Raw genomic sequence first — 27,102 nt, 5'->3', positions numbered from 1 at the left:
AAATAACTTTATGTAGGGTAGAAAAACAGTTGATATTCTTACTTAGCTCCCTCTCCACTGTTCTGCCTTTCACTAGTCTAAGGGATTGTGCCAGCCTGAAAATCATTAACAGAAAAAGCAGTATAATGTCAAAGTAATATGCGAGGTTTGTTGTTTTTCAGAGCTGGCAGTGGATCACTGTCAGAAAAGGGGACACCTTAGGTAACTCTACCTTAAGTAGGGCTAGCAATAAAGCAAAAGGTAATTTTACTGTGAAACAGTTTTATTGCATGAGAAATTTGTGTGCCAGAACATAATTGTAAAAATAAGTTCTGATTACTTAGTGTACTATATCAATTTTCCTTAAAGAATTACACTCTGTGTGTGTACAAGTACTTTTCTTTAACTCTGTCTTTCACCTCCCTTCCTCTAGCTTGCCTTGGTGACCTGGAGAGACTGCTTATTCAGGCCATTAAATAAGCAGGTATATTTATATACATATGTGTGTGTACAGATTGTGTAACTATAGCATTATTTTAGATAGTTAATTTTATATATTCTTAGTGACTGCTCCAAGGAGAACTAGGGGCATAAAAAAGTCCCAGAAAACAAAACAGATTTCTGCTCCTTTCTTGTGATGTTAAGATAAAATATCTTGAGGGAATTAACCTTGCCTCAATTTCATTTATTTATTTTTAGTAGTTGAACTTTGATATCAACGCTGTTTCATTATTTCTTTGCTTAGAGGATCCTTGGCATTCTTTAATGAAGGTAGCCATAAATGAAGTAACAACTCCTAATGTTTGCAGGACAGGCAGGAGTACATACTGACAGTGATGTCTAAATGTTTGAGAAAGTCAGGATTTTGTGAGAACAGATAGTGACAAATCTGAGATTTTGATCCAGATTTTGATCTCATGTTACTATGGATCTTTTAACTTACTCCGATGCCTGGGAGATTCAAGTCAACCATATATTTTAAATTTGTGAATCAGTACAATACAAAGCAAGATGAGTCTATCACAATGAAATACTGTGTTTGTGTATATTTCACTCTTATTTATTAGTACTTTATGATGAAAAGATATACTGTATTATGAAAGCATTAGTTATATTTCAGTATAAAGGTGCAGTAGTTATACCATGGTATCCATCAGTATGATCAATAGCTTTCTTTTAAAGAACGGGTCGTTAGTTAACTCTTATTGTGATGTTTTCTTATATTTCAGGTATAAAGCAAACAGAAGTTTGCTTTAGGTGCTTTTTGAATTAAAAAAAAAAAAAAAAAAAGAACAAAAAACAAACATTTGAAGTAAATAAAAGGGAACAAAAAAAAGCCTAAGCACATTCGTACCCTCTTTTAGCTCACCACTAATTGTACTGTAATTGTACTGTAGAATTTACAGGTGTAGCATACTCTCAGTGATGTCTGTAGAAATTTTATATATTCAGGTATCCTTAAATTTTGTTCTCAAGGATCTTGACTGCTTTTTAACATAAGAATACATTCCTGATTAAATACCCTTCTGGACCTACCAGCAGTTTTTTCTGTATTTGACTTGCTTTTAATCCTTGTTTTCTAAGGTAACAAATGCTGTGTTGAAACTGATTGAAAAGGAAAGAAATGGTGAAACTATCAATACCAGGCTGATAAGTGGAGTTGTACAATCTTATGGTAAATGAGATATCTTTAAGGTTTAATTATTTTCTTTTTTTAAAAATAGTGGTGATAATCCCCTATCAGAACTCAGAAGTAGACTCCTGTCTATTCTCCTTGGATGTTCAGTTAATATCATTTTAGAGTAAAATAAGTACAGTAATACGAAGTTTAACTTCATGTATGTAGAGACACTGGATGCATATTTACAGTTAATAATAAAATATTTGTAAAGTTTGAAAGCAAAAATGATAATGTTGTTTGCATATAATCAGTTTTAGAGAAAAAACGGAAGGGTGAAAGTGTAACAGTTTACAGAGCTGAGTGGGATTATTTTTTTCCCATTTGCATGAAGTTGAGAATTTTGCCATGCAGATTAATGACCAGTTTCATAACTAAAAATAAGTATGCATATAACGTGTAACTGTTAAGAGGGAAAATACGGAAGGGGGGATTTTAACTATATTTTGAGAGTGGAGTTTCTCATTTCCTTGTGCTGTTTTTAAATGCTATAAATATATACTTAAAAAAAAAAAAAAAAAAAGTGATGCTTATACTGTCCCAGTTGATTATGTTCATGTCTCTTAGAAGGAGACTACCTGTTTACTTGCAAAGGGCCATTTAATAAAGACAATTTTTGTAATATTTGCTCTTTTTTTTGTAGTGGAGCTGGGACTGAATGAAGATGATGCATTTGCAAAAGGACCTACACTAACAGTTTATAAAGAATCATTTGAATCACAGTTTCTTGCTGACACAGAGAGATTTTATACACGAGAAAGTACTGAATTTTTGCAACAGAACCCAGTCACAGAGTATATGAAGAAGGTGGGTTATTAAATGACTTTGTGGTTATTTTCTGGTTAGAGGTAAAGCAATATTATGTTTTTGACTTTTGTTACCAGTTTCTTAAATGACAATTACTTTACAGAAGCAAAACAATTCAGCTCTTTTCCCTAAGGTGATATGCTTCTATGTTTTACTTATTTATCTGGTCTGAAGTTTGCCTCCTTAGTGATTTCTGTTAAGTAAAACAAAAATTTGAAACCTTATTAACCGGCAAAACAGAAAAGGAAGTTGAAATAAATACAGATTTCTGTTAAACTTGAGGATTTGACACCAGAATAATCATTTTGCTTTAGATCTCCAAGTTTGCTATTCCTGTACCAGGAACTTTGTGTGTTAGCACATTATTGGAATCTCTTCCTGAGCAAGTTGGCCTCCACAGAGGAAGTAGATCATTAATCAGCATTCATTCTTTCAGAATATTTTCATTTAGTGAACTCTACGTAGTCATTCTGATAAACAGAAGCAGGGTTTGAATCCTTGGTCTCTTCTTGGTCACTCTGGTTTGGTTTCTTAATCACTCCCAAACAGGGTGATTAAGAGCAACCTGGATAAACAAATTGTATTTCCTGCCTGGTTATTGGGTCAGTCTTAGTGAATTTGAAAAATGTATGTGTATATATATTTAGTACATTTTATTGTTTTCTGAATTTATTTTTTTTCTTTAATTAACAAACAGCTTTTTGAATATGCAGTGTGCAGGTACACGTAACAGTCACGTCTCTTGTGATATCTTTGTGCAGCTCTTTGCCACAGAAGAAACATATGATTATAACACAACATAACAAATCCCATTTTCAGTGCATGGGGAGAGTTGCCTGGCATCAGTTGTTCTCAGGCATTTCTATATTCACATTTGTTGATGTTGAATTCATTATTTTTGACACTTCTCTTTCAATTTGTCTTTACTTTCATTCTCTAACAATCTTTTTTATTTTCTGAGTTATAGGTGTCAATTTAAAAAAAAAAAAAAAAAACAGTAAGGGAATTTTAGTCATTCATAACATGAATGAATGGCTCAGCCAGGATTCCAGACAGTAAAAAGCTGTCTGAAGGTCATTACTATTTCAAGAACTAGGGATTATTGGCAAGTACAACAAACTCAACAAACTTAGTAGTACCTCATGCGATCTTAAAAACTTGAAGTGCACGGAAGAGCAACTTGCTTTGCTTGAAGCTTAATGTTTGCTTTTTAGTTGATGCTGAAAATGTATAGAAAGCTATTGGAAGGTCAGGGAATCCTTAACCAAGGAAGTGTGTAGCCTTGCAAGTCTGATCAGTTGTATGCTAATATATGGTGTGTGTGTGTGTGTATTGTATATTGTATGTACGTATAAGACATTTTGTCTATCTTAGTGTCTTCTTTAAACTGATTTGGGATTTAACTGGTGAAACTCAAGATGACTGCAGTAAGTGTCATTGGAGCATTTTAACTGGAGCTAGCAAAAATGGTAAAAGCTTGCAAAATGATAAAAAACAAAAACAAAACAAAACAAAAAAAGGAATATGACCTCCCAGAAAGTGGAATGACTGAAGCTAAAAGTTTCTTTTTAAGCTAAAAAAAATAAATATTTACTAGAATAAATTGTCTTGACTGATTTATCTGGTCTATGTGGTCTACTGCAACTATTTATTTATTTAAAATTCAGATAGGTTTGTTCTTCAGTTTTTCTTACTGTGTCAGGAGTTCTTAACATATTTTTTTGACTTACATGAACCTGTCTTACAATATTTGTCTTATTTTTTTCTGTATGGGTGTTAATCATGCATGCCACTTAAATGCCTGGAACCGAATAGTACTCTCCATAATTATTACGTACTGATACAATTCATTTCTGCTATGAAAATTAGTAAGACTGATGTGAAAAGTTGCAAGTTGTCAATCAGTCACGTGTCATCCTGGCAGTAAGAGCATCTTAAGTCATCTGTTGGAAGTATAAACTAGGAAAAGTAATTTGTTATTAGTACACTTGACTTTCCCATGGAAGCACTGTGCATTGAATTCTGATTGGGGATAAATAGTGTCTTGGTGACATTAATTTAAATAATCATATGTACCTTATCCCTAATAGTGTATTACTCTTACACATGGCTTATAAAGGCAATCTTTAACACTTTAACAAAGTAGAGGTCATTGTTACATAAAAAACATTCAGTTTTACATTTTTGAATAAAGTAGTGTTTCTCAAATGACACTTAATTTTGTTTTTCCAGAAAGATATGCATATGTAGTATTTCATGTGCTAAATCAAATACTGATACAGTTTAAAGTAATTGTAGATTAAGAAGCTTTTCTGTTTAAGAATATGAGAACATTCAGGTAAGTTTATAACGGGTGTAGAGTTAAATTCTAGTTTTGTGCCTTGTAGTTTTGCGCAGGCACACACTGTAGCTGGAGATCTTGATGATGCTGAAACTGCAAGCATTGCATGTCAGTGGCTTTCTCTTTGTCTGACAACGTATTCCCATCTGAAAACTTCTTAATCAGAATCATAAGGGAAGGACAACTTTATTGTGATTCTCCACCTTTTCAACAGTATATGATGTTATCATCAACATTGACATTGATTCCATATGTATATAGTGTAGTGTGGGAGGGATCACGTTGCAATTCTCAGAAAAATAATGCTTACAGTGAGGGTAGGTACCATAGTACTGCATTCATGAGAGATTTGGTGTTTTTTGTTTGTTGTCTGTTTAGTAAATTAATCTAGAAATCTGTTTTCTACTATATTGGATCTTTGCCTTCCATACAGGTTTCATGCCCATCTTTCTTTCCTGTAGGCTGAAGCTCGCCTTCTTGAAGAACAGCGTAGAGTTCAAGTATATCTCCATGAGAGCACACAAGATGAATTAGCACGGAAATGTGAGCAAGTACTTATTGAAAAACACCTGGAAATATTTCATACAGAGTTTCAGAATTTGTTGGATGCTGACAAAAATGAAGGTAGGTCAACTAAGACATTGGTTTTAGGCTTGAGAGTTCTTCCCTGATGGTTTGTGAATGACATAAATTCTGTTGATAACTAAACATGATTTTTTGTGTTTTGTGTTTTTTTTTTTCCCAAGTCAGATTAAGAGAAAAGATAGACATCAAATTGATAACAAACAACTTTTGATTAAATTGGGACAGTTCAGGATGTTGCCTCAAGAAGCCCATTCTAATCCTAAATACTAAAGCAAAACAGCACTGATTTTAGCTGGAATGGCTTCAAGAGCACTTGAGCTATTCTTCCAGCAGGAACGGAAGCTTTCTCAAGTCTTGAGGCAGAAAACAGATCAGTAGTCTCACCAGCTGTTTCAGTTTGTTACATGGATCTTCCTAAGTCAGCAATGAGAATTTTAAAATCTAAATTGACTGGAATTTAAAAGAGGAATATGAGAAATAAAAAGTAACTTCTAAAATATTAAATAGAACTGCATATAGAGCACAAAGGTACAAATTATTACTTGATGAGACTCGTTTTCACAGCTAAAATTAAGTGAATTAAATGTATACCTTTATAGAAAACAAAGAGCATAAAAGTTTCTTCAGTAGTTCCTCTAAAATAAGTTAAGAGTTTGGTTATTTCTAAGGAATTATCAATTGCACTGATTACTAAGAGTTTCTTCAGGAGTTAATGCTTTGCACAAAATTGTCAAAACTAGGGTCAAATAATGCAGGTGCTGAAGAAGAATGGTATTTCAGATTTTTTGCAATTGGAGAATTAATTAAAACTATATCAAGATAAGCTGAACCGTTGCTTATAAAAAAATGACAGAATTGAAGAGATGTAGTAAGTTAGTATTGTTAACACTGTTGGTTTCACAGTTGTGTATTGCAACTGTGACTCTACATACCAACCTTAAAGAGCAACTATGCATAATTACTATGATTATGTTGATAACTAAGAGACACTTCAAAACAGGGCAATTAAACATGATGAGTAGATCAGAAGTTACCTGTTTCGGATGCAATAGTTTCTTTTGTCCTGTGGTAGTCTTTAAAGGTTGGATGTTGTTTGTTTGTTAATAAATGTTCTTAATCTATAATGGAGATTTTTTTTATATGGATAGGTGTTGAATAGTAAAATGGCTTCATATATATATATTCTGACAATAGAAATAACAGTAGCTCAATCAAGAAGAAAACTTGTCTGGACTCAGGAAGCCTTCCTGGGGTAAAAAGGAAAAAAAAAAATACCTTGAGTCGTGGGCACCATCTGATGTTTTATTTTTGGTGTGTTTCTTTAATTTTCACTTGAGTTATATCAAAGACTGATATTTTCTTAATTTTCAAAATGCTTCCTTTTCTCATTTTAGGCTTCACTTACTCAAATAACAGTAGTGTTCCTTGGCCCTATTGAAGTCTCATGAGTAGAAGCATTTTATTTTGATTGTGATTAAAGAATGAAATATCAATTTTTAATCAGTTCACTCTTGAAGCACTGGACCTAAATTTTGTGGTACAGTTAGGATAGTCTACTATAGGCTATGATAACTCATAATAAAATCTTGATCACTCTCGATGAATTCTTTATTGCTTTGCTCCTGAGAGCATGCAGGTTTTGAGGTCCTCCTAAGTGAAGTATATTAAGCATACTGTATTGCAGGCCACACTTGTTGGTATTCTCTAACTTTTTAATTGCATCGTGCAGCCAGTTAGGTTTTAAGGGCATATTTTTCATGTGTTAACCTATTCACATCAGCATTACACCTATAGGAAATATAATTATATTTATTGGGAACAGATTCTAAGATTATTTAGGAGTAATTACATTGTAAATGGTCCTTTTTTTGTAGCATCTCTTCTGTATTTCACCCAATACAGACATCCTGATAGAGCAACCTGTGACCCTTGGCAGGATAGCAGCTTGTTACACTTACATGTGCGTGTTTTTCCTGTCTCTTTTCTAACCTTCTGTAGGTAAAGGAAAAACATTCCTGTGTAGTAATAAAAGCTTAACATTACACTGAGAATGTGATTTTTCAGAGGGGGGAAAAACAGTTCAGTTTTCAAAAATGGTCAATACAAAAATCAAAAACTTCACAATGTTCTAGGGAACTGAAAGCATTATATGAAAATTCTTCAGAATAGAGGTGTAATTGCTTCACTATTAAAGGTATCAAGCTCTGTGTTGTATTTCAGTGTTAGATAGCAATACAGCTACTTGATTACTCCATTACATTTAATAATCTAAAGGTGGTAATAAATTGCTCCTAAGCCTTCAAGAGAAGTCTTTACACTTTTAGAATATAGCTAGATGTAGCTGACAACATTAAGATCAATTCAGTAAGGTGAAATATCCGCATTTCTTTATAGTAACTCATTTGGTGATTTGCTGTTTTACTTAAGTGTCTGTTCAGTAAGGGCAAGACCACTAGAAATACCAAGCATTTTTGGGTACCTGGTTTGCCAATGTAAAAGTTTTGAGAGTTTTTTGTTTGCTTAAATGAAACAAAAGGTGGTTAGGGGATGGGGAGAGGTTGAGTCCTGCACTCAGAAAGCCCAAAGAATCTGCCCTGTTTAAAAGGAATAAGAACAATGCCCTCTTTAAGGACAGTACCCAACATTACAAACTGACTGGCTGAAAACTGAGAATTTTATATGAAGCTTTGATATGTGTGAAATGATGCCCAATTTATTTCTTTCTACCATCACTAGTTTTATGCTGTGGGGATGATTTTTAAAAGCTTTTTTCTTCTTTGAGGTAAAAGAAAATCAATTAGTATTCTATTTTAATTCTAAATATTCTATTAGATAGTTAAATCAGATAGTTAAACACTGTTAGCATTATTGGAAGAAATTTGGTTTCTAATGTTACAGATTATCTGCCAGAGGTATCATCGGTTTGTGATGGTTTGCCTTAAGTTTCCTGCAATTTCCACTGTTGCTGCCCCAAATAGAAATGTTAATATAGAATAGGCTACAAGTGATGTCATGTCTCTGAAAACTGTCCTGTTCGAAATAAGGACAGATCTAAGGGATGGTGATCAAGTGGAGAATTCTGTGTTCTTGGAACAGCTAGCAGTAACACTAATGCAAGTCCTAATTAAAGGCATCACTTCAAAACTTCATGTAAATAAGAATGCTTAATTCCATTTTTTAAACTATTACACTTCTTTAGATGTGTGACAACTAGAAATCAGAGGTAATTGTATTTCTGTAACTGAAGTTTTGTTTTTTTTTTCTTATTGATGGCACTGTGAATGTAAAACGTGTCTTAATATTTAACAGATTTTCTCTTGAACTCTTAGCTTTCCAGGTTAGTGGAAAAGTTTACTATACAGATTTTTTTGCTTTTTTTCTTACTTTTTACAATGGCAATTGCATGCATATTTTCATTGGTAATGAATGTTTAACTCCTATTGACAATTTATAAATGAAAAATTGGAGTCATAGCTAGTACAAATAAAAGATACTGTCTTTTTGTTATTTTTCAGACTTGGGACGTATGTATAACCTTGTATCTCGAATCCAGGATGGCCTTGGAGAGCTAAAAAAGCTGTTAGAAACCCACATTCATAATCAAGGTCTAGCTGCAATAGAAAAATGTGGAGAAGCTGCTCTGAACGCAAGTATCCCATTAAAATAAGTCTGTATATGGTTACTGCCAATGTATGTCATGAACCCTCCTATAGTGTAAATCTTAATTTTTCATGTGCTTTCCTTCTCACTCATTCAAATTTGTGAAGAATAGACAGTTCTCAGATGTTTATGGTACGTTTAGAGCAACAGCTATATTGCTGTGTTATTACTACTTTTCTGAGTTTTTATTTTGTTCCTGGGGTTTCTTTTCTTTCTGAGTTTTGGCTCTGTCAGGATGTCATACTGCTCAGAAAGCTGGCTGTGCAAATACAACATACTTGGAAGTCCACTCTAAGTGTAGTATTTTTGTTACAAGAAGTATTGTTTCCAGTGTATTCTATTTTTTCATTGTTGTGTAGACTCCTGACTTGGAGGGGACTGTTCGAAGAAAGTCTCTGGGTTTAGTATTTAGGTGAATTGCTTCATTCCTTTTGGAAAAGCATGACAAGTGGTAAAGGAAGAAACAAGTTGACAACTGAAATGGTTGGTTAGGGTACAATGTAGAAGCAGGTTACTTCTTTCACAGCACTGTGGTAATTTAGCCATACAATTGGCCCTCTTGATTTTGTTACATTACAATTCCAGGATTAATTTTGTATTGATCTCAGTGATGTTAAGAAGTTGTTTAAAACCTTTCTTAACCCTTTTGAACATAGACAATATGTCACTAACTATCAAAAAAAAAAAAAAAGGCATTGCACAAAACAAAATTGGGATAGAAGAATGGAACATAGATTTCTGGTAAATTTTGTTTAAAACTGGGTTTAATTTTCAGTTCTGACATAGTTCAGTTTTAACCATTTATTGGGCACAGATATTCTTGAAATAGTACTAGCAGTGGAACGTACTAATAAATATTAAAACAATAGTCTGTAATAACTGCATGGACAGCTGTAAATACTGTAGGTTTTAGCAGAGATTAAAATGTGTTACATGTCTATAGTTTCCTTTCTGTAATTCTAAGCACTTGGCTTTCTGGCAGTAGTGATGCTTTATGAATCATGAAGCAACTTAAGGATTCTTCAGTTTCATTCATAGATGTCAACTTAAATTTTGAAATTGGATATGCTCCATAGTAGACATATCCTTCAAGAAGTTGTAACTCTCAGGTTTCTTTTTACCTAGACCTTAAAGTTCCCAGAAAAATAAAAGCTGCTTTTTCAGCAGTTTGTCTTTGAGAGTGAGGAAGCCTGAGATTCATGTGTATTCTTTTAACTCCAGCCCCATAAAGGACGGAGAGGGGGGGAAAAAACCTTTATCATGGCACTCTTTCTTGTTTCTTAAACGTGCATGCTTTACCTTTCTCTTTTTTTCCTTTTCTGTATATATATTTTTTTTATTTTCGTAACTGTATCTCTGGCTGGTTTTCCTTGGGAACCATCTTGCCTCTTCTTCCAATATCCATTACTCCACTGTATTACTTGAATCGTTGTCTTGTTTGCCCTTGGTTGCATTTAGGTAGGATTGGTTCTGTCTAACTTCATTTATCTGTATTGTGTCTGAACACACTAACAGCTGAGCAAATGTCGCAGTTTCTCTGTAGTCAGTGGGGATAATGGCCATACCAAGTTGACTCATCTGACTTACTTTAGATTCTTATTGCTGAATGAGTTGTGTTTTAAACACCATTAACTATATTAACTGGACTGCTCTTCAGTCAGAGGACTACTGTTTTTAGTTGCTTTTGGTTATCTGTTTTGGATTTGTAAACAGGACACTCCTCTTTGAATGTCCTTCAGGTTCTCTTCGTGATTTCTTGCCAACGAGATTCTCAATAACATGTCAGTTCTATGTTTCAAGCACAGCCTTAGACTGGTGGTCTACATAGTTTGTGTCTGTCTTCAGTGGCAATAGGAAATGTTTTTCAGGATCCTGATGTAACCCTGCCCATCTTTTGCTATTTGTTCCCAGCATCCAGAACCCTTATGGTAGGGATTTAACAGTAGTATTTCCATGCCCAATCCTTTTGTTTATGACAAACTCTGTCCTTTGAGTTTGTTTAATGCATTTTTGTACCCCCTTACAGTTTCTGCTTCCAGTAGTCTACTGTGGCAGCAAGTTACAGAAGTTCACTACCTTATATGTAATGGTATTACATGTTTTACCTGTTTTAAGCTTGTTTCCTATTAATTTCATCAAGTACCCTGTAGTTTTAAAATGTGGTGTTTGGTGAACCTTCATCTTGTCACTCATCCTCAGGATTTTCTAAACCTTGGCTCAATGTGCACTTTTACACTTCAGATCTCCAAACTGAAGACTTCTAGCCTTTTTAGACACATGTAAAGCAGATGTCCTGTCTGCGTGGTATTCTAGTTGCCTTTCACTGTTTCTACTGATTCCACTACATCTTTTTTGAGATGCAGAGGTCAGTAATTGCATGCAGGACTTGGTCTGAGTGACGCAAGCTGGATGCTTGTTGGCATTTGAATGCCACTGGGTGTTGAGTTAATCATTTTTTTAACTATCAGTGATGACTGAGGTCTCTGCACTAAGTTGTACCTATTGGTGATACACTATTACATTCTTGCTACAGAAATTTATCTTGAGGGTTTCTTCCAGCAATTACCACTTTATGATCATCCAGCTCTCAGGTCTGATTGGAATTAAGCTCGTGTCTCTGGAAATATCTTTCTTGAAAGTATTTGCAATGGCAGAATTACTGCTTCTAGTTTTATAACCGATTCTGGTTTTTGTACTATATAGTATAGTTAACACTCTGCCCTGGTTGTATTAAATGAAAGCTTGCAGTAATAACAGAAACAGAGACTAAACTAGTCTGGATAGATACTACCTCTAATAGTATCTAAAACTTTTAATACTACATCAAATATTTCTAATACTTTTTACATTATGCCATAAAAACTTCCAGTGAGTAGCTTCTTTTTAGAGGAAGGAGAAAGTAGAAGGCACAAAGTCAGTGGGTTGCAAACAATCTTTCTCTGTTACAGGATCCAAAAATGTACGTACAGACAGTGTTGGATGTCCATAAGAAATACAATGCTTTAGTCATGTCTGCATTCAACAATGATGCTGGTTTTGTGGCTGCACTGGACAAAGTAAGTATATGTAATGGCGTATGGTAACAATTTTCTTTCCTTTTTCTATTTCCCCAAAATTTCACGATCTTTTGTGATTTATAGGCTTGTGGTCGATTTATAAATAATAATGCAGTGACAAAAATGGCTCAATCATCCAGTAAGTCCCCAGAGCTACTGGCACGATACTGTGACTCGTTGCTAAAGAAAAGGTATGTCTTCGAAGACGAATTATTATTCCAAGTTGGCTTTTGTTTTAAAATGATTTATACTGAGAAGTTTTATTTTGTGTATTCAGAAAGAGAACATAACATTTGAAGAAAAACTAATTATATCAATTCCTGAATTTAAACAAACCAACCAAAAAGTCAGTAGGGCCTTTCCTAAAGATGATCTGTAGTTTACTGTTCTTTTTTAAAGAATGGCAGGAGGGTGGGAAATAACAAAAGAACTAAGATCTTTTTTTCTTATAGAAAATGAAGTTCTAGTTTTCTTAGTTCTACATGTATTCTAACGTCTAGGTGCTCCCCTCCTCCCCCTTCCCCTCCCCCCCCCCCAATAAATTTGAGTGGTGCAGTATATACATGTGGTAAAAAAAAAAAAAAAAAAAAAAAAAGAAACACAATCCCTTTTCCATTAAAGTTCTTGCTTCTGTTGTTCTATCTGTATATTCTTCCATCTGGGCAGAAATTGAGGAGGACAGAAATTGCCTTCTGAGGTCTCATAGTTCATATTAAGTTAAGGTATTTAGCTTGAAATGATTAAACAGCACATAAATTGAGTTGGTACCAGTCCAGTTCGTACTGGATTGGTGTCATTTTTGTCACTGGCAACTTCGGGGTGGGAGGGAACAAAACCAGAAAAATTTGCTCACTTCTCACTTCCCATCCATCCCTTTTTTCTTTCTGCAAAGGATTTATTTTTCCCCTTTATAAATACAACCCTTCTGTAGCTTAGATTCTCCATATCAAGCATGATATGGAGAAAAACAATGTATTGCCGCCTTAGCTTTCAAGATGCAGCTATCTGAGCTGTTTCCTTTTCACTATATTATCTAAGATAAGAAGTGAAGGTAGCATTTAGCAGCAGAAAAGAAAGGAGGAAGAAAGGGATCCACATTTAAGCCCGTATATCCTGAGAAGTATGAGGCTATCAGGAAATCACAAGCAATTAATGGTACAGGAATTCAACCTATTGTTTCAAAATCACATACTTTAGAAGTGCTTGCATATGTGTGTTTTGTGGAATAAAGAGAAAAGCATTCATTTCATTACACCGTTCCCTCTTTTGAGAGTCTTTGATTCCAAAACTATTAGTTTTCCTTTGTTTATGAAATAAATTTCCATATACTTATTTATTTTGGCCTAATATAGCAGTTTGGGGAATCATAAAAAAAATTCACTTGTTTCATTACAGCTCAAAGAATCCAGAAGAAGCAGAATTGGAAGATACACTCAATCAAGTGGTAAGACATCTGTAAATAGTTAGTTCTCTTCTGTTTTTAGCTCTGAAAAGTTAGTAATATTAAATTGTCACATAAGTCAGATGAGATCAAACCTGTTACTTTGTATGTTTGATTTCATTAGCTTTTCAGTGATGGTCTTTATCTCTGAGACTTGTTAATGGTATTTCATTGTACATAATTTTAATACAGAGTACTTAGTGTATTTAAAATGACAAGGTAGAATTTTCACTTAGTTTAGTTGATTTATACGTATGCATAACAGTTTCTACACTGTTTTTATATAGCTATATACATGTATATACACTATCTATATTAATGCATAATAAGACTATTTTAGTGGACTATACAATGTTTTTAAAATTATATTCAGATTTAATAAAAATAAAAAGGAGAAAAACGTTCAAAAAAAAAACCAACCCTGCTGTGAAGTTTGAACTGTTATTGAAGTAGGTCCTGTTAAAGCTTTTCACAACAAATGCTTAATTTTCTTTCTTACAAATTATCTTGGCTTTTCCAGATGGTTGTCTTCAAGTACATTGAGGATAAAGATGTGTTTCAAAAATTCTATGCCAAAATGCTGGCAAAAAGACTTGTACATCAGAACAGTGCTAGTGATGATGCTGAGGCAAGCATGATCTCTAAACTAAAAGTGAGTATTCCTTGATTGTCCCATGATCTACCATATTGCACGTCTTCACAGTACCTTGGATATCACTGCTGTATGTACTTTCACTTTGTTTTTTCACTTACTTTATGTACAACAGAAAAATACGCAACCTAGTTCTCATCTACTTCTAATTTTTTTAACCTCTTAGGAACTTGTAATGCATGTCTGTTTGATGGAGTTAAAGTTTATTCTTAATCCAATAAATGGCATAGATATTATTGTCCAAGTGAAGGACTTGGACATTAACTTAATTTCATTTGTTAGTACAATGTCAAGCAAAGTAAGATTTAATGATTTTTTGGTAGTCTGTTTCATTGTGTGTTTTTGTTTCATCTTTAAACAAAACTTTCACTTTTTGGTAACTTGAAGAACACATTTAGTTGGAATCTATAATTCAGTAAAGGAAATATTGAACTGTGTACATCTTTTAAGAAAACAGGCTCCTATGCTTAGTTTTTGTTCTTCAGTGTCAAAACCTGTTGTCTTGTGCTGACATATCTGTTTTTAAAATACAGCAAGCTTGTGGTTTCGAGTATACGTCCAAACTGCAACGGATGTTCCAAGATATTGGTGTAAGCAAGGACCTGAATGAGCAATTTAAAAAACACCTGACCAATTCAGAACCACTAGATTGTAAGTAGTATCTTTACGTGCTAACTATATGAAGGAAACATTATTTGACATATCTTAACTCCCCAATGGTTAGAGTTACTATTTTATCCAAGATAACTAGGATTTTTAGTCTTCTGGGTCTGTACTTCATCTTCTTCATTCCATAGCTTTTTATAGCTTGTATTTGGGTATCTAATGAAAGTAAGTTGAATGCTGTCACTTTTTTTTAATTGAGAAGATGATTTTCTGTAAACAGTTTTGGTTTCGAACGCAACATGGCTTAGTAATTGTACTTCTGTAAGAGTTAAGAGAAAGGATACTGCATTACACTGTTAGAAAGCCTTATTGTTTTCTTTTGTGTGTTTATGGCTTTTGTGTTGTTTTTGTTTTTAAGTTGAAGCATATCAAATCAAATCCTTTCAAAAAATGATAATTATTTGTTGGATTACATTAGAGTTTTGTATTTTTATTTCTTATTGAATTACGTTATATGCCTTACAGATATAAACGTGTAATTTTTGTTCTTGCTATGTGTTGTGTTTTAGTTACACACAGAAATGTGTGTTTATAAGTTTTTATACTGGCATGGTAAAAGAGAAGTCTGTTGTGGGGTAGAAGCAGGGCAATTTCTGCAAATGAAAGAAAATTGAGTGTCTGTCACAAACCTAAACCTATCCAGCTGTACAATCATCCTTCATGAATTTCTGTGTTCTATGGTTTGAATAATAATGTATATTGCTTAATGATTTTTCATTGTGTTAGTTTGAGCAAAACAGAACTATTTCCTGTGTTAGAACACGAACTGCATGTTTGCGCAGCGAGTGGAAGCAAGGAAGATAATGCAGTCCAGCCTATTTATGTGCATTTTTCTCTTCCAGTGGATTTTAGTATACAGGTGCTGAGTTCTGGATCATGGCCATTTCAGCAGTCTTGCACATTTGCTCTGCCCTCTGAGGTAAGGTGCTACACTTTGTTCATCAGAGCAATGAGATTACTAAACAAGAGCAAGGCTGGTGTGTGTGCATGTTTTGTTGTGTGTCAGAGGACTGGAAGGTTCTTTTTTGTCTAAAAGCTTTCTATGTGGGGTTTGGCTTTTTGGCTTAAGGGTATTGGGAATAAGATAAGCGAGTAAAGGTAGTGGGAGAAAATTATGTGAAATACCTAAATTCTTTCTTCTATAGAAAGACAATTAAGGAAGTGTTCTTCAAAACATTCCACAGTAACTGAGACAAGTCTTTGTTAGCGTATCTTTTTTTGTATAGGTCTGTGTAAGAAACTTTGTTGCAGTTGCTTCAGCTCTGTCTGAATTATTTGGATATTGTAATCATTATTCTTGATAATCACTCAGCAGAAAACCAGACAAGAAATGAGTATTTAACATGAGAAACAACTGCTGTTAAGTGGAGGATCAAGGTAGTTTAATCACCTTTCTAGTCTTACCTAATATCTCAAAAAGGGAAGAATGAAATTTAGATTCTTGTTAAGGTTTCTATTGTTAATGACATTTTAAAGGGGAAATTCATTACAAAGGGAAATTTTCCATCCAATCAGAAGAACCTGAATATTTCGTATTTCAGACAACATTGCAGCATAGGGCAATCAGATTTGATTGTCATGTGTTGGTTCCAGAGCATATTCTAGTAAAGGATGAAGAAAAATAATATTCTCTTTTTTTTTTTATTGTTTTTATACAGTTAGAACGGAGCTATCAGAGATTCACTGCATTTTACGCCAGTCGTCATAGTGGAAGAAAACTAACGTGGTTGTATCAGCTGTCCAAAGGGGAACTGGTTACCAACTGTTTCAAAAATAGATACACGTTACAGGTACGAATAAGGTTATGCCAGTAGAAACACTTGATGTTTGCATTTTTAGAGGGCTGGTCCTGGCTGATCACTTTGGAGACATGCATTCACGCTCTACTCCACTGCTTTTATGTACTGTAGATGAGCTGTACAACCTCTTCTTATTTGGAGATAACTGGTTTTCCCAACATTAAAGGATAATTGTGTAGATAAATGTGTTTAAAATGGCAAGGTGTGTAGATGGTGAAGTAGTCGAGTTCATGTGAATACCTGTGCACCCATACAAACAAATTTTAAAAGATAATATGGAGACTTAAGCTGTGTTTTATTTGTATGTCAAAATATTCATTAACAGTATGTAATGATATATTGCAAGTGTTTTAAATCATTTGGTTCATTAATTGTTGCATTTGTGTGTGCATGTACATGTATACACGTATATGTGTTTAGCTACTAAGCATTCATTAGCTTTACTTGTGTACGATGCTACTGGCTGAAAAAAAAGTGCTGGTGCAAGATTGAAGGTATTCTGGGTATTTCTAATGGGAACAAATACTAGCTCTCAACAGGTAGTTGTTGGTGTTATGATAAATAGAACCTTTGTTATATGTTTGACTTATTTACTGTAATGATACTTAAGATTTCTTTAAAAGAAATTTGACTTAGAAAAGTGAATATATTACTTGGGGTTTAAATAGTTGTTGAACTGGGTTACGTGAGACAACAGACTGTTATGGAAGATCTCATGCATGTCATGCTTTCCTGTCTGCGTTCTCTCAAAGTAGGCAGAGAAGGAGAGTTCACAACAGTGAGAAGAAACAAAATAATCTCAGACTCCGAACTTGTGTAATCAGCATATGTTAACCCAACGGTGATAGACATGAATAAGCCACTGATAGCTGCTTGTTTATAAATTTGTTTTCATTATTCTGTTAGATTTAAGAGGGTTGTGAGAATGAAGTCAGTAGTCCGTGTAGGTTTTTAGTGAAGATTAAATGAGTAAGAGCCAGATAGTGATGGGAAAATAATTAAAAATTGATATTAACAAGTGGAAAGATAAAGCTTTGACATCATAATAGAAGATATTAAGTGTCTGTGGCTAGTTCAGTGCTCATTATCTTAGGGTTTATGTTTAGATAATACTGGAAGGTAGAGTTCTGGTTATATAAGTAGTATCAGACTTCCTGTATTGTATAATGATTAGTGCTAGTTGGCTATTTTCCATTGTCCGGTTATTCCAGTATGTGTGTTCACGCTGGTGAATTCCAAGCTGTTCAAGTTCAGTAAGTATGTTCATTCTCATTTTCTGATTTTTGTTTCTGGTAGGCATCCACATTCCAGATGGCAATTTTACTGCAGTACAACACAGAAGATGCCTACACTGTGCAGCAGTTGACAGACAGTACTCAAATAAAAATGGTAGTGATTTTGCACATTTAACTGCACTCTTTGGTCATCAGGGCTCTTCTCTTATCATAAGAAACTGGGATTAGACATGCTTGAAGCCAGAGTTGATTTCTGTCCTGAAGGAGCAGATGTGCTCTATTCTTGGTTAACTTATCTGGTTTACTTTCCTGTAAACGTAACTGCTTAATCTTCTAAGGAATCTTAGCATGTCTGATCACTAGAGTGAATTGTGCACGCTCCTGCTGAATTCCCGTATCAAGTTTTCACAGTTTCCCTGCATAAATCTTTAATATTAAATACTGTTCTTCCTAGAGAACATCTTATTTCCTAAATGATTGTGTTTTGAGTTTGTTTTTCGTTGCATTTCAGTGCTTATATACGTGAACGTAGTAATGTCTGTATATCATAGGCTCACTATTTGTTGTGAAAAAGATTCCTTCTTCTTTCCAAGTAGCCTTTATAACCCACAATTTATTTGGCATTTTTGTCTTTTCCTAGTAGTTATGAATCGAGTCTGCTGTGACTTCTGGAAAGTTAGGCAATACCTAGTCAGTGAGGGTTTTAAAATTTTGATTTCAGAAATGCAAATCTAGTAAGTTACTGCTGTTGATAATTTACAGCAATTTCAGAAGTTTTACGTATGCTGCAGGGCTACCGTTTATTACAGATGCTTGTTTGCAGATATCTACAGATAGATAAATGCAAACATATATTGCTATATATATATTATATTATTAAAAAAATAAGTATTTGGCCCAGATCATGATTGGACCTGAATAAAACTCTTCATTCAAGTGAAACTTAATGACATGAAATCCAGAAGACTTTCACTGTGTTAAAATAGCAGCTTTGCAACCTTGCACAGAGCATTGACTGGTGTAGCCATCTGGGTGTCTGACCAGTGACAGTAACCAGAACTGACCTCTGTATTGAAGACGAAAAAAATAAGTTAATCAGAAAGCAGAGGGTGCCTACTTCTGAGATTTTAAGCCTGGCATGGTACTTATATTTGCATGGTTTGAAGGAAAATGATTTCTAACGCTTAGAGGTGATTTTTTAAGCAGATATATAGAACAACAACTAGAAAAATCTTTTGTTTGGAATTAGTCTTTATAAAGAATTTGATAGTATTTGCCTACTACAGGGGAATGTGTCCTAATACCCCAAAAAAGACCTTATTACTTCTTTTAATGTTAACTACATTTTTACTGCTTCTCAGACTCATTTTGGAGTGCTCTGCACTCAGTAGTCCTTAGCATAAGTCTGTGTATTGTTGTTAGAGGATTTTAGGTTAGAGAAGGGAGCAGTCTGTCTGATAATATTTTCTGTAATTTTGTAGGATATCTTGGCACAAGTTCTACAGATACTGTTGAAATCAAAATTACTTGTAAGTACTCCTTGTTTTTTATGATATGCCTAACATTCAGCAAAATGTTATTGACGTTAATGTTTATTTACTTTATTTCTTACAGGTTTTGGAAGATGAAAATGCAAATGTTGATGAGGTGGAGTTAAAACCAGATACCTTAATAAAACTGTATCTTGGTTATAAAAAGTAAGGAAAACCTTCAGCTGCCTACCTACGTCACTTATATAGAATGGGTAGCATCCTGCTTCTCTGCTTTCAAAGTTTGGGTAAAATGTAACATGCATGGGATGAAAGCTCTGGGGCACAAGTGCCAATACAAATATAGATCCTGATACCAGCTTTAAAGGAGACAGCTAGTAAGGGGATGGAGATTTCAGTTATCTGACTTTCTCATAGTCTGGCAAAGCCTTAATATGTTTTCACATCTCTATTTTGTACCTTGATTCAATTTTTACCTAATTCTTGTATAATTTATTTCTGGCAAGATATGCTGCTTGCCAGTTATAATTGTGCTGTTTTTTTACTGGAGTGCATAGTGTAAATGCAGCCCACAAAGGACGTTACATTTTATAAAGTAGTATACAGTGATCAGCAAGGGCCAAAGACTTAAGTGTCCATCCAGTCACAATAACATGGGAAGATCAGCAGGCTCATTTTAGAACTTCAAAGTGGAAAGTGATGTAAAAACTTGAACATGATTCTCAGTAGTTTTTACTTTCTACTTTAACCAGTGTTGTTTTCAGTGTTTTTGTATTTTAAGCTGTTCGCACCACTGTGCTGACTTCTTATCATGTTAACCAGAGCATAGGCACACATTCAGTGAGGAATTCAGCACTTTCTGAAGATAAGATCTTAAGTGAAGGAAACATTTATTTTAAAACTTGCCCCTGTACCTCCCTCTTCATCTGCTTTTTTTCCCCTCTTGGCCAATAATAAAAGGTTTGAGAATTCACTGTCAGCTACATCAGTGTAGTAATGGAAACACTTGAGTGTTGCTGTATTGTGTGGATTGTAGGCTCCCAAATTACAGCTCACAGGACTGCTAAGTATGTAATGAAACCTCTGTCTACTGCAGCACTTCCAAGTGTGGCTGACAGGCTGAGCACTGAGACATGATCATGAGTGCCCTGGTGCTGTGGCTTATTCCCTGCTTGTAACATGGCATGATACATGCTGCACATGGTCATGGGCCCACTGTTTTTCTAGTTACTGTTTATTTATTTATTTATTTATTTATTTTTAACTTGAATGAGATTTTTTAAATCTTCTGGAACTGACAAAGTCTGCTTTTGTTGCTCAAGTAATTGTGGGTAGTTCGGTGAGTTTTTGTTTTGAGAACAGGCTCATTGTTTGATTAACTTCTGTTTTTCTTTACAGCAAAAAATTAAGGGTAAACATCAATGTGCCAATGAAGACTGAACAGAAGCAGGAGCAAGAAACTACACACAAAAATATAGAGGAAGATAGGAAACTACTGATTCAGGTGACTAGTACTGCAGAGTACTGCCACAGCGCGCTCTTGAAATCCTAACTCTGTAGTCTTTTAATGATATACACTATGGGATTTTTTTATTTTTTATTGAAAGACAATGTGTAGTACCAATGCAATGGAATGAAGCTAAAAATATATTTACAATGCTCTTGAAGGTGCTTCCAGTGAAAGACATGATAGCATACCGTCCTTCACATAGTTTTAACATGTTGGTGAGTGTTTGCGTTCCATGGAGGCATACACTCACCAGACCTCTATTCTGGGTGAAAATTAATTATATCTAGGCAGAATGAACTAGAAGGTGTTTTTCTATCACTTCATTTGGAATCCACCTGAGAAGCAAGTAGGGCAAGGGAAGAAGATAAAATAAATAGTTCAGTTGGAAGGGACCTTTAGAGTCTGACTGCCTGACCTCTTTAGGGCTAACCAGAAGTTAAAGCATATTAATGAGGGTGTTTTCCAAATGCCTCTTGAACACTGACAGGCATGGGGCATCAATCACCTGCCTGCTACATAAATGGACTACTAAGAGAATGTTACAGTAAGGTTAAATGTTGTTGTAAGGTGAATTGCTGTTGGTACTATTGTCCTTACTGACCTTAAGCAGAGTAGTTCTCAAAATTCATGTGTCAAAAGCACTTTTGATGTCTGTATACCATATAGAATGAGTTATGAAAGTCTGTCTGAGTAGTTGGCACTTGTAGGTACACTTCTCCTTATCTGCTACTGAAGTAGTCTGTGATGATGCTTCTGTGCTAGCAAACATTATCTGCTGGGGAAGTGAAATGGTTCTATGCAGAAGTCAAGTTGTATGCACTAAAGCACATCTTTCTGACTTTGATGTGCAGGCTGCTATTGTAAGAATCATGAAAATGAGGAAGGTTCTAAAACACCAGCAACTGCTTGGAGAAGTGCTAACACAGCTATCCTCAAGGTTCAAGCCACGAGTTCCAGTAATTAAGGTATGTGAAAATCATTGCTCTGAACCAGTGATCTGGGGGTGAGGAAGATAAAATATATGCTTCTGAATTAAAAAGGGAAACTAAAGATGGGATGGGTAGGGACAGAGCTTAAAATTGTAACTAATCAGTAAATATTTTAACCAGAAATAGATTCCTTATATGGTTTCTCAAATGTCTCCTATTCATATTTTGTATTGTTTGCAGTGGTAAAATAGTAGCTTGAGTGCTTTTATTTATTTATTTTCTGTGTGTGTGTGTCAGCGCCAGCATACAGCAATCCCTTCTCCAGGCTTACCTATTGTTCTGTTCTCACGGTTGTCAGAGTACCACTGCTTACAGGCCTGCTTACTATAATAGTTTTCTGATCTCTTCTAGAATAAAAAAAGTTGGGAAGGGGGCGCTATATTTAATTGTTTTCTTATTGGTTGGTTTAGTTTTTCTTTTCACATCCAAGACCCAGAGGGACAAGTGGAGCATGAAACAGCCAGTGGAGAGCCACTGTATGAACAGGCACCAGTGCTGAAAATGATGCATATAGACAAGTCATTAAACAGGCCACTGGTTACTGCTGTAGCAATCTTTAGTAACGTTATAGTAAGCACTCTACATCTTGGTTTAATTCTTTATTTGCTGTCTTACTACCAAGTTGCTGAGCATACTACCATGGAATGGCATCAAGTAAGCATAATTCCATTCAGTGGACTAGTGAAGTGTCTTCAACATGGATGTGGTCAGAAATGGGAGAGTGAATTGCCTTGGTTTGTGCCCATTGCCTACTCCCATCTTCTACTTGGCATGAAAATCAAAGGCCAAAATTGTTCAAAGCTCGTAGCAACCACGGAGGGTTTGTCAGTGTCCCACCACTTACCTTTGTTTCTCCTCACAGAAATGCATTGACATTCTGATTGAGAAGGAGTACTTGGAACGTGTTGATGGTGAGAAGGACACCTACAGTTACTTGGCTTAACATTTTTATTAGCAAAATTTCTGACTGTGTGACACTCGGCAAATAGGTATGTGATGGAAAGAATGAAAGCAACGGAACTTCATAGCAGCTACCCTGCTGCCATTTGGACCTCCCTTTTTAATAACTGAGACCAGGACTCCCATCAGCCAGTCTCAGACTTACATCAGAACTGCTCAGGATTGATACATTTCAAGTATGTAAATATGGACACCAATGCCATTTAACCTAATTTAAGAACAGAAAGGAATCAAACCCTTCTCCTTTAAGGGTTGCATGCTACTGCATTTAAATCAATACATTGGCTATATGATAAACAGCTGCCATCACAGGCAGCACTTATAAATGTTGGCAGCACTTTGAGAGCGAGTCTGAATGGACCCATGTGTAATCTGCTATGAAAAACCATTTGTATAGTGTGTTTCATTTTTTAATGTGATAAATAAAAAAAAAAAATTAAAAGATTTCTGTACAAGTTGCATTTGGTTTTATTGTTTTAAGTTTCATGACTTATCTTTCTAAATGTAAATAAAAGGTATAATGGTTATGAAAGATATAGAAACTTGTTTTGCTTTTCCTCCTTTCCCATTTTCCAGTGATTTAAAGCATACTTTGTTCTCTGAAGAGATTAATTTTCATCTGTAATCAAACATAAGTATTATTTCTTTAAGAGGAAATGCCTGCTTTGAAAAGAGAAGAAAACTGTGATTTCACAAGATAAGCGGAATAGAAAATGTGAAATATGCAGAAATACTTGGTCATCTGAAATTGGAGTTATTTTTAACGTATCCCATCACACTTGTCTAAGTATTGCCTTGAATAAGGTTTACACTGCCCCTTTCTTTGAATAAAACAAAAAATTGAGTGTGTTCCTAAAGATTAATTCCTATTAAATGCAACCTGTGATGGGAATAAAATGTTACTATACATACATTGATTGACCAAGCTTCATTCCATTCTTTTCATGTTGTATATTCATCATATACATGTGAAAGGAAAACCGGCTTATGTATGTAACAAGCAAAAAGCTACCATCCTCACATGACTCAATCTTGTTAATTATATTCTTGATGGTGAAAAGGCTTTTGCTTTCCTTTTTTTCCCCTTAGAAACGATCAGTGTTTTGTTTGTGTGGCATGAAGGGAGGCAGGTTTGGTGTTGATAATGTTCTCTGAGTCTAAATTTTATGGTTATAACTAATTTTTGTGGTTATAACTAGGCTTTGACCTACAAAAATGCTTGGTTTAAAAAAAAAAAAAAAAAGTCCCAGCTTGAATTGTGGTGTATTAGATAGGATCCTAACTTGTTTGGAAAATGGATAGTCTGATCATCTTGAGATTTTGCAAGCTTCCTATTCCTGTACTGAAAGAACTTTCATTGCACTGAAGCCTCCCTGCATGATTAAATGCACCTTGCTGTTTGATTTTTGAGTTGCCTTTTGAAGTTCTTTTTTTTTTTTCCTGTAGGGGGATGTAAGGGTGGTATGGCTCTAGAAAAGCATACCAAATGCTCATGTGGGATGCCAGAAATAACCTGCTGTGAGCTGCCTTTCACAGCCTTGTTGGGCAGCCTAACCCATCACTGGTTAAAGCAGTACTGCTTTGCATAGTTTGTATGTTATATTGTGCAGAGCTCTATTTTAAAAAGCCCATCTGCTCTCAGTCTGGCTCTAGGCAATTGAAATGCTTTAGCTAAGCAGGGTGAAAATAAGTTTTGACCTTGCAAAAGGAGAATAGCTGACTGGTCACCCATGTTACAACATGGGGAGGGATGGGGACTGGAAAGCAAAAATGACCAGCAAGAGAGACTTTCTCCCCTTGCAACTGCCCCCAAAGGTTTGAATGGTTCAAGCTGTTTTTTTCTTATCAGTAAGATGAGGGGTATGAATTCTTAGTTCTTGTTCCTGGAGTCAGTGTGGAATAAGATGGTGTTGAGCACCTGATACCAGACTGCAATACTTCAGCTCTGTCTGAAAAGAATCAGTAAGTTAGAACCTCCTCAGTCCAGAATGCTGTCAGTCATTACTGACAGGATGTCTTGAAATCAGTTTTGTAATACTGTTTTCCTGTCTCTGCCCTCCTAGCCCAGCTGTTTTGACTATGTATCAGAGCATCATGTTCTAGCAATAAGCTGCAGAGTTCAGACTCTGCTGGCAAATGAGAAATAAACATGTACAAGACCCAAACAGATGACTATCTCCAATCTAAAAAAATTTGGATGAAAACATATATGAAGTTTGTAATAAGAGCTAGACATTTGTACCGCTAAGCAAACAGTTGCTGCTTACAGCTAAGCCAGTTAAGTGGTCTTGGGCTGGTTGATGCACATGGTATATGTACGTAATTATGGCATCATTCAGGTTGCAGCTTAAGAAAAGCCACAATTCAGGGGAGCAGTTACTGGAGTTAAGGGAACACTGTTCCCTAATCAGATGACATGTGGCCTCTTCAGTGTTTTTTCTACACATATATTCATGACACCTGTTTGAAGAGCTGGGTTACTGTTAAGCTAGTATATGTCTAGAAGAAAACCTTGTAACATTAGGCACCAATTACATCTTAGTATTTGTCATGAAAACGCTTTGCTTCAGAAATAATCACAACTCTACTTAGTCCCTTTGTTCTTCTAGTGTCCATCTAGTGTTAATGGACTGGTAGGACTTAGTCTCTTGTTAGGACTGATGAGATAGATATAGTGAAAGTAGAGGAAAAATGATAGCATGACAACAGGTCAGCTTAGATGTTTCTGGCCTCTAATTATCACTTCAGAGAACCTGACTGTAGCTTTACCCTAAGGGTGCATGAAAACTGAAGATCACTACTCTTTTACTTAAGTGCTACAGTTGAAGTTCCTACAAATTAATTTTTTTTTACAAAAAGAGATGATTGTATGTAAACAATTTAATGTAAGTGTGACCTGAAGTAACAGAAACAGAACTAGGCAAGTATGGACTGCCTTTATTCAGAAATTGAAAGCAAGTCGCCACTTTGCTTCTTCAACTACCTAGCACAGAATCCCAACTCCATTCCAGTAAAAATGAAGAAGTTCAAGTATCCTTTATTCAAGGTTGAAAAATGTACCACACCACATTATTGCAAAAGGTCATAGGTACAAAACACTTTGCAGCTGGTGAGAAGGCAATAAAAAGTTGTTTTTTTAAAATTTGTTACTATAAATTACTGTTACAGTACTTTGCAAATACAGAATTTCAAATTGCATCATTTTATCTTAAAAATTGCCCACAGTACTAGAAATTCCTGAAGATAAGGCAGCTGTATGTTTAAAAGAAGAGGTAGCTGGTGTCAAGGGATTTCCATTTCTCTTTCTATGCCCACATACTTAAGGGCATCAGCTTGGCTATATCTGAAATAAAAATAACAACAAAAATCAGTAACACTGAGCATTTCAACTTCACTCTTCTGACCTAACAGCACAGCAGCTCAGCCTGGAATACCCTCAGATTTGCCAGTTTTCCCACTACTGGGGCCTTTGCTTCCTCTGTGACCTTGCAGATACAAAACAATGCAGAACGTTCAAGAAATTGCTTTAAGAAAAGCATGAGCCAAAGGGGGAAAGAAACCCACACTTTTCATCCTGCATCCCACACTGCTATAGTTATTTTAGCTAATGGAAGGAAATTAAGTCAACCTTGAGAAATGCAGTTAAATAGTACTGTTTTCACTGGACAGGTAAGTTTTCTTCTAGTAATGATTTTAGAGGAAAGTATGAACACAATCTTAGCAAGCACTTCTCAGTAATAAAGCAAAAATTTCTTGTCCATTTCTGAATGATGGTAGAGTCAACGTGCACTGCTAACCAGGGAACTCTACCCAAAGAAACTTTAATGCCTGTCTGCCTGGTAACATTATGCAAATCTGCCCTCTTTCTAAGTACCATTTCTTTTCTCGATACAAGCTGCTGTTGAAGGTTTGCAAGGCTCTTGGCCAGCTGCTTTGCTTAAGTCAGTCTTACTATTGTGTTACTATTGTTTTTTGACTTTTAAAAAAAATGCTCCAGGACTGTCTCTCAATTACTGTGCCTTACAACTTCGGGTCTCAGCAGCTAATTTTGAGCTGACCAAGAACTACAGTTAGATAATTCAATGTGTGATAGGAAGAAGTTACAAAAAACATCTACCAACCTGTAGTCAAAGAACAGTTCTTCACCAGTCTGAATGGCTCTTTTAGCAAATATTCCTATTCTGTGATCACCATTAACCATCATAACTGTTAAAAAGAAATATAAACTCATGTTAACAAAAATACTGAAAATGT

At 35.1% G+C, this 27,102-nt stretch overlaps 2 protein-coding genes across 9 annotated transcripts in view; one reads left to right on the top strand and one right to left on the bottom strand.

Annotated features, from left to right (window-relative positions):
* The window catches only part of CUL1 (cullin 1), a gene marked incomplete at its 3' end in the record, with an annotated part of 50,228 nt that extends 26,938 nt beyond the window's left edge, over positions 1-23,290 (top strand). For 2 of the 3 annotated variants that reach the window (XM_082755205.1, XM_082755206.1), the window contains exons 5-22: positions 413-463; positions 1,564-1,654; positions 2,301-2,464; positions 5,267-5,429; positions 8,906-9,036; positions 11,999-12,106; positions 12,191-12,297; positions 13,502-13,550; positions 14,068-14,199; positions 14,733-14,850; positions 15,708-15,784; positions 16,524-16,655; positions 17,961-18,053; positions 19,381-19,428; positions 19,514-19,596; positions 20,788-20,893; positions 21,751-21,864; positions 22,751-23,290. In XM_082755205.1, the coding sequence (XP_082611331.1) occupies positions 413-463; positions 1,564-1,654; positions 2,301-2,464; positions 5,267-5,429; positions 8,906-9,036; positions 11,999-12,106; positions 12,191-12,297; positions 13,502-13,550; positions 14,068-14,199; positions 14,733-14,850; positions 15,708-15,784; positions 16,524-16,655; positions 17,961-18,053; positions 19,381-19,428; positions 19,514-19,596; positions 20,788-20,893; positions 21,751-21,864; positions 22,751-22,831 (1,848 nt within the window). Of the gene's footprint in view, positions 1-412; positions 464-1,563; positions 1,655-2,300; positions 2,465-5,266; positions 5,430-8,905; positions 9,037-11,998; positions 12,107-12,190; positions 12,298-13,501; positions 13,551-14,067; positions 14,200-14,732; positions 14,851-15,707; positions 15,785-16,523; positions 16,656-17,960; positions 18,054-19,380; positions 19,429-19,513; positions 19,601-20,787; positions 20,894-21,750; positions 21,865-22,750 lie in introns of those variants that run through there. The other variant, XM_082755207.1, reaches the window with a different exon arrangement.
* A 2,268-nt stretch (positions 23,291-25,558) lies between these two features.
* Positions 25,559-27,102, bottom strand: part of EZH2 (enhancer of zeste 2 polycomb repressive complex 2 subunit) — a 56,325-nt gene continuing 54,781 nt past the window's right edge. For 4 of the 6 annotated variants that reach the window (XM_082755198.1, XM_082755199.1, XM_082755201.1 and 1 more), the window contains exons 19-20: positions 26,970-27,054; positions 25,559-26,191 (exon numbers count right to left, since the gene is read on the bottom strand). In XM_082755198.1, the coding sequence (XP_082611324.1) occupies positions 26,131-26,191; positions 26,970-27,054 (146 nt within the window). In that variant the 3' untranslated portion in view covers positions 25,559-26,130. The remainder of the gene's footprint in view (positions 26,192-26,969; positions 27,055-27,102) is intronic. The other 2 variants (XM_082755200.1, XM_082755203.1) reach the window with 1 other exon arrangement.

This window comes from Aythya marila, assembly GCF_965140915.1.
Source record: "Aythya marila genome assembly, chromosome: 2".
NCBI classification, from domain to species: Eukaryota; Metazoa; Chordata; class Aves; order Anseriformes; family Anatidae; genus Aythya; species Aythya marila.
The sequence above is the reverse complement of the archived record's forward strand: the minus strand, read 5'-3'. Positions and strand labels throughout refer to the sequence as shown.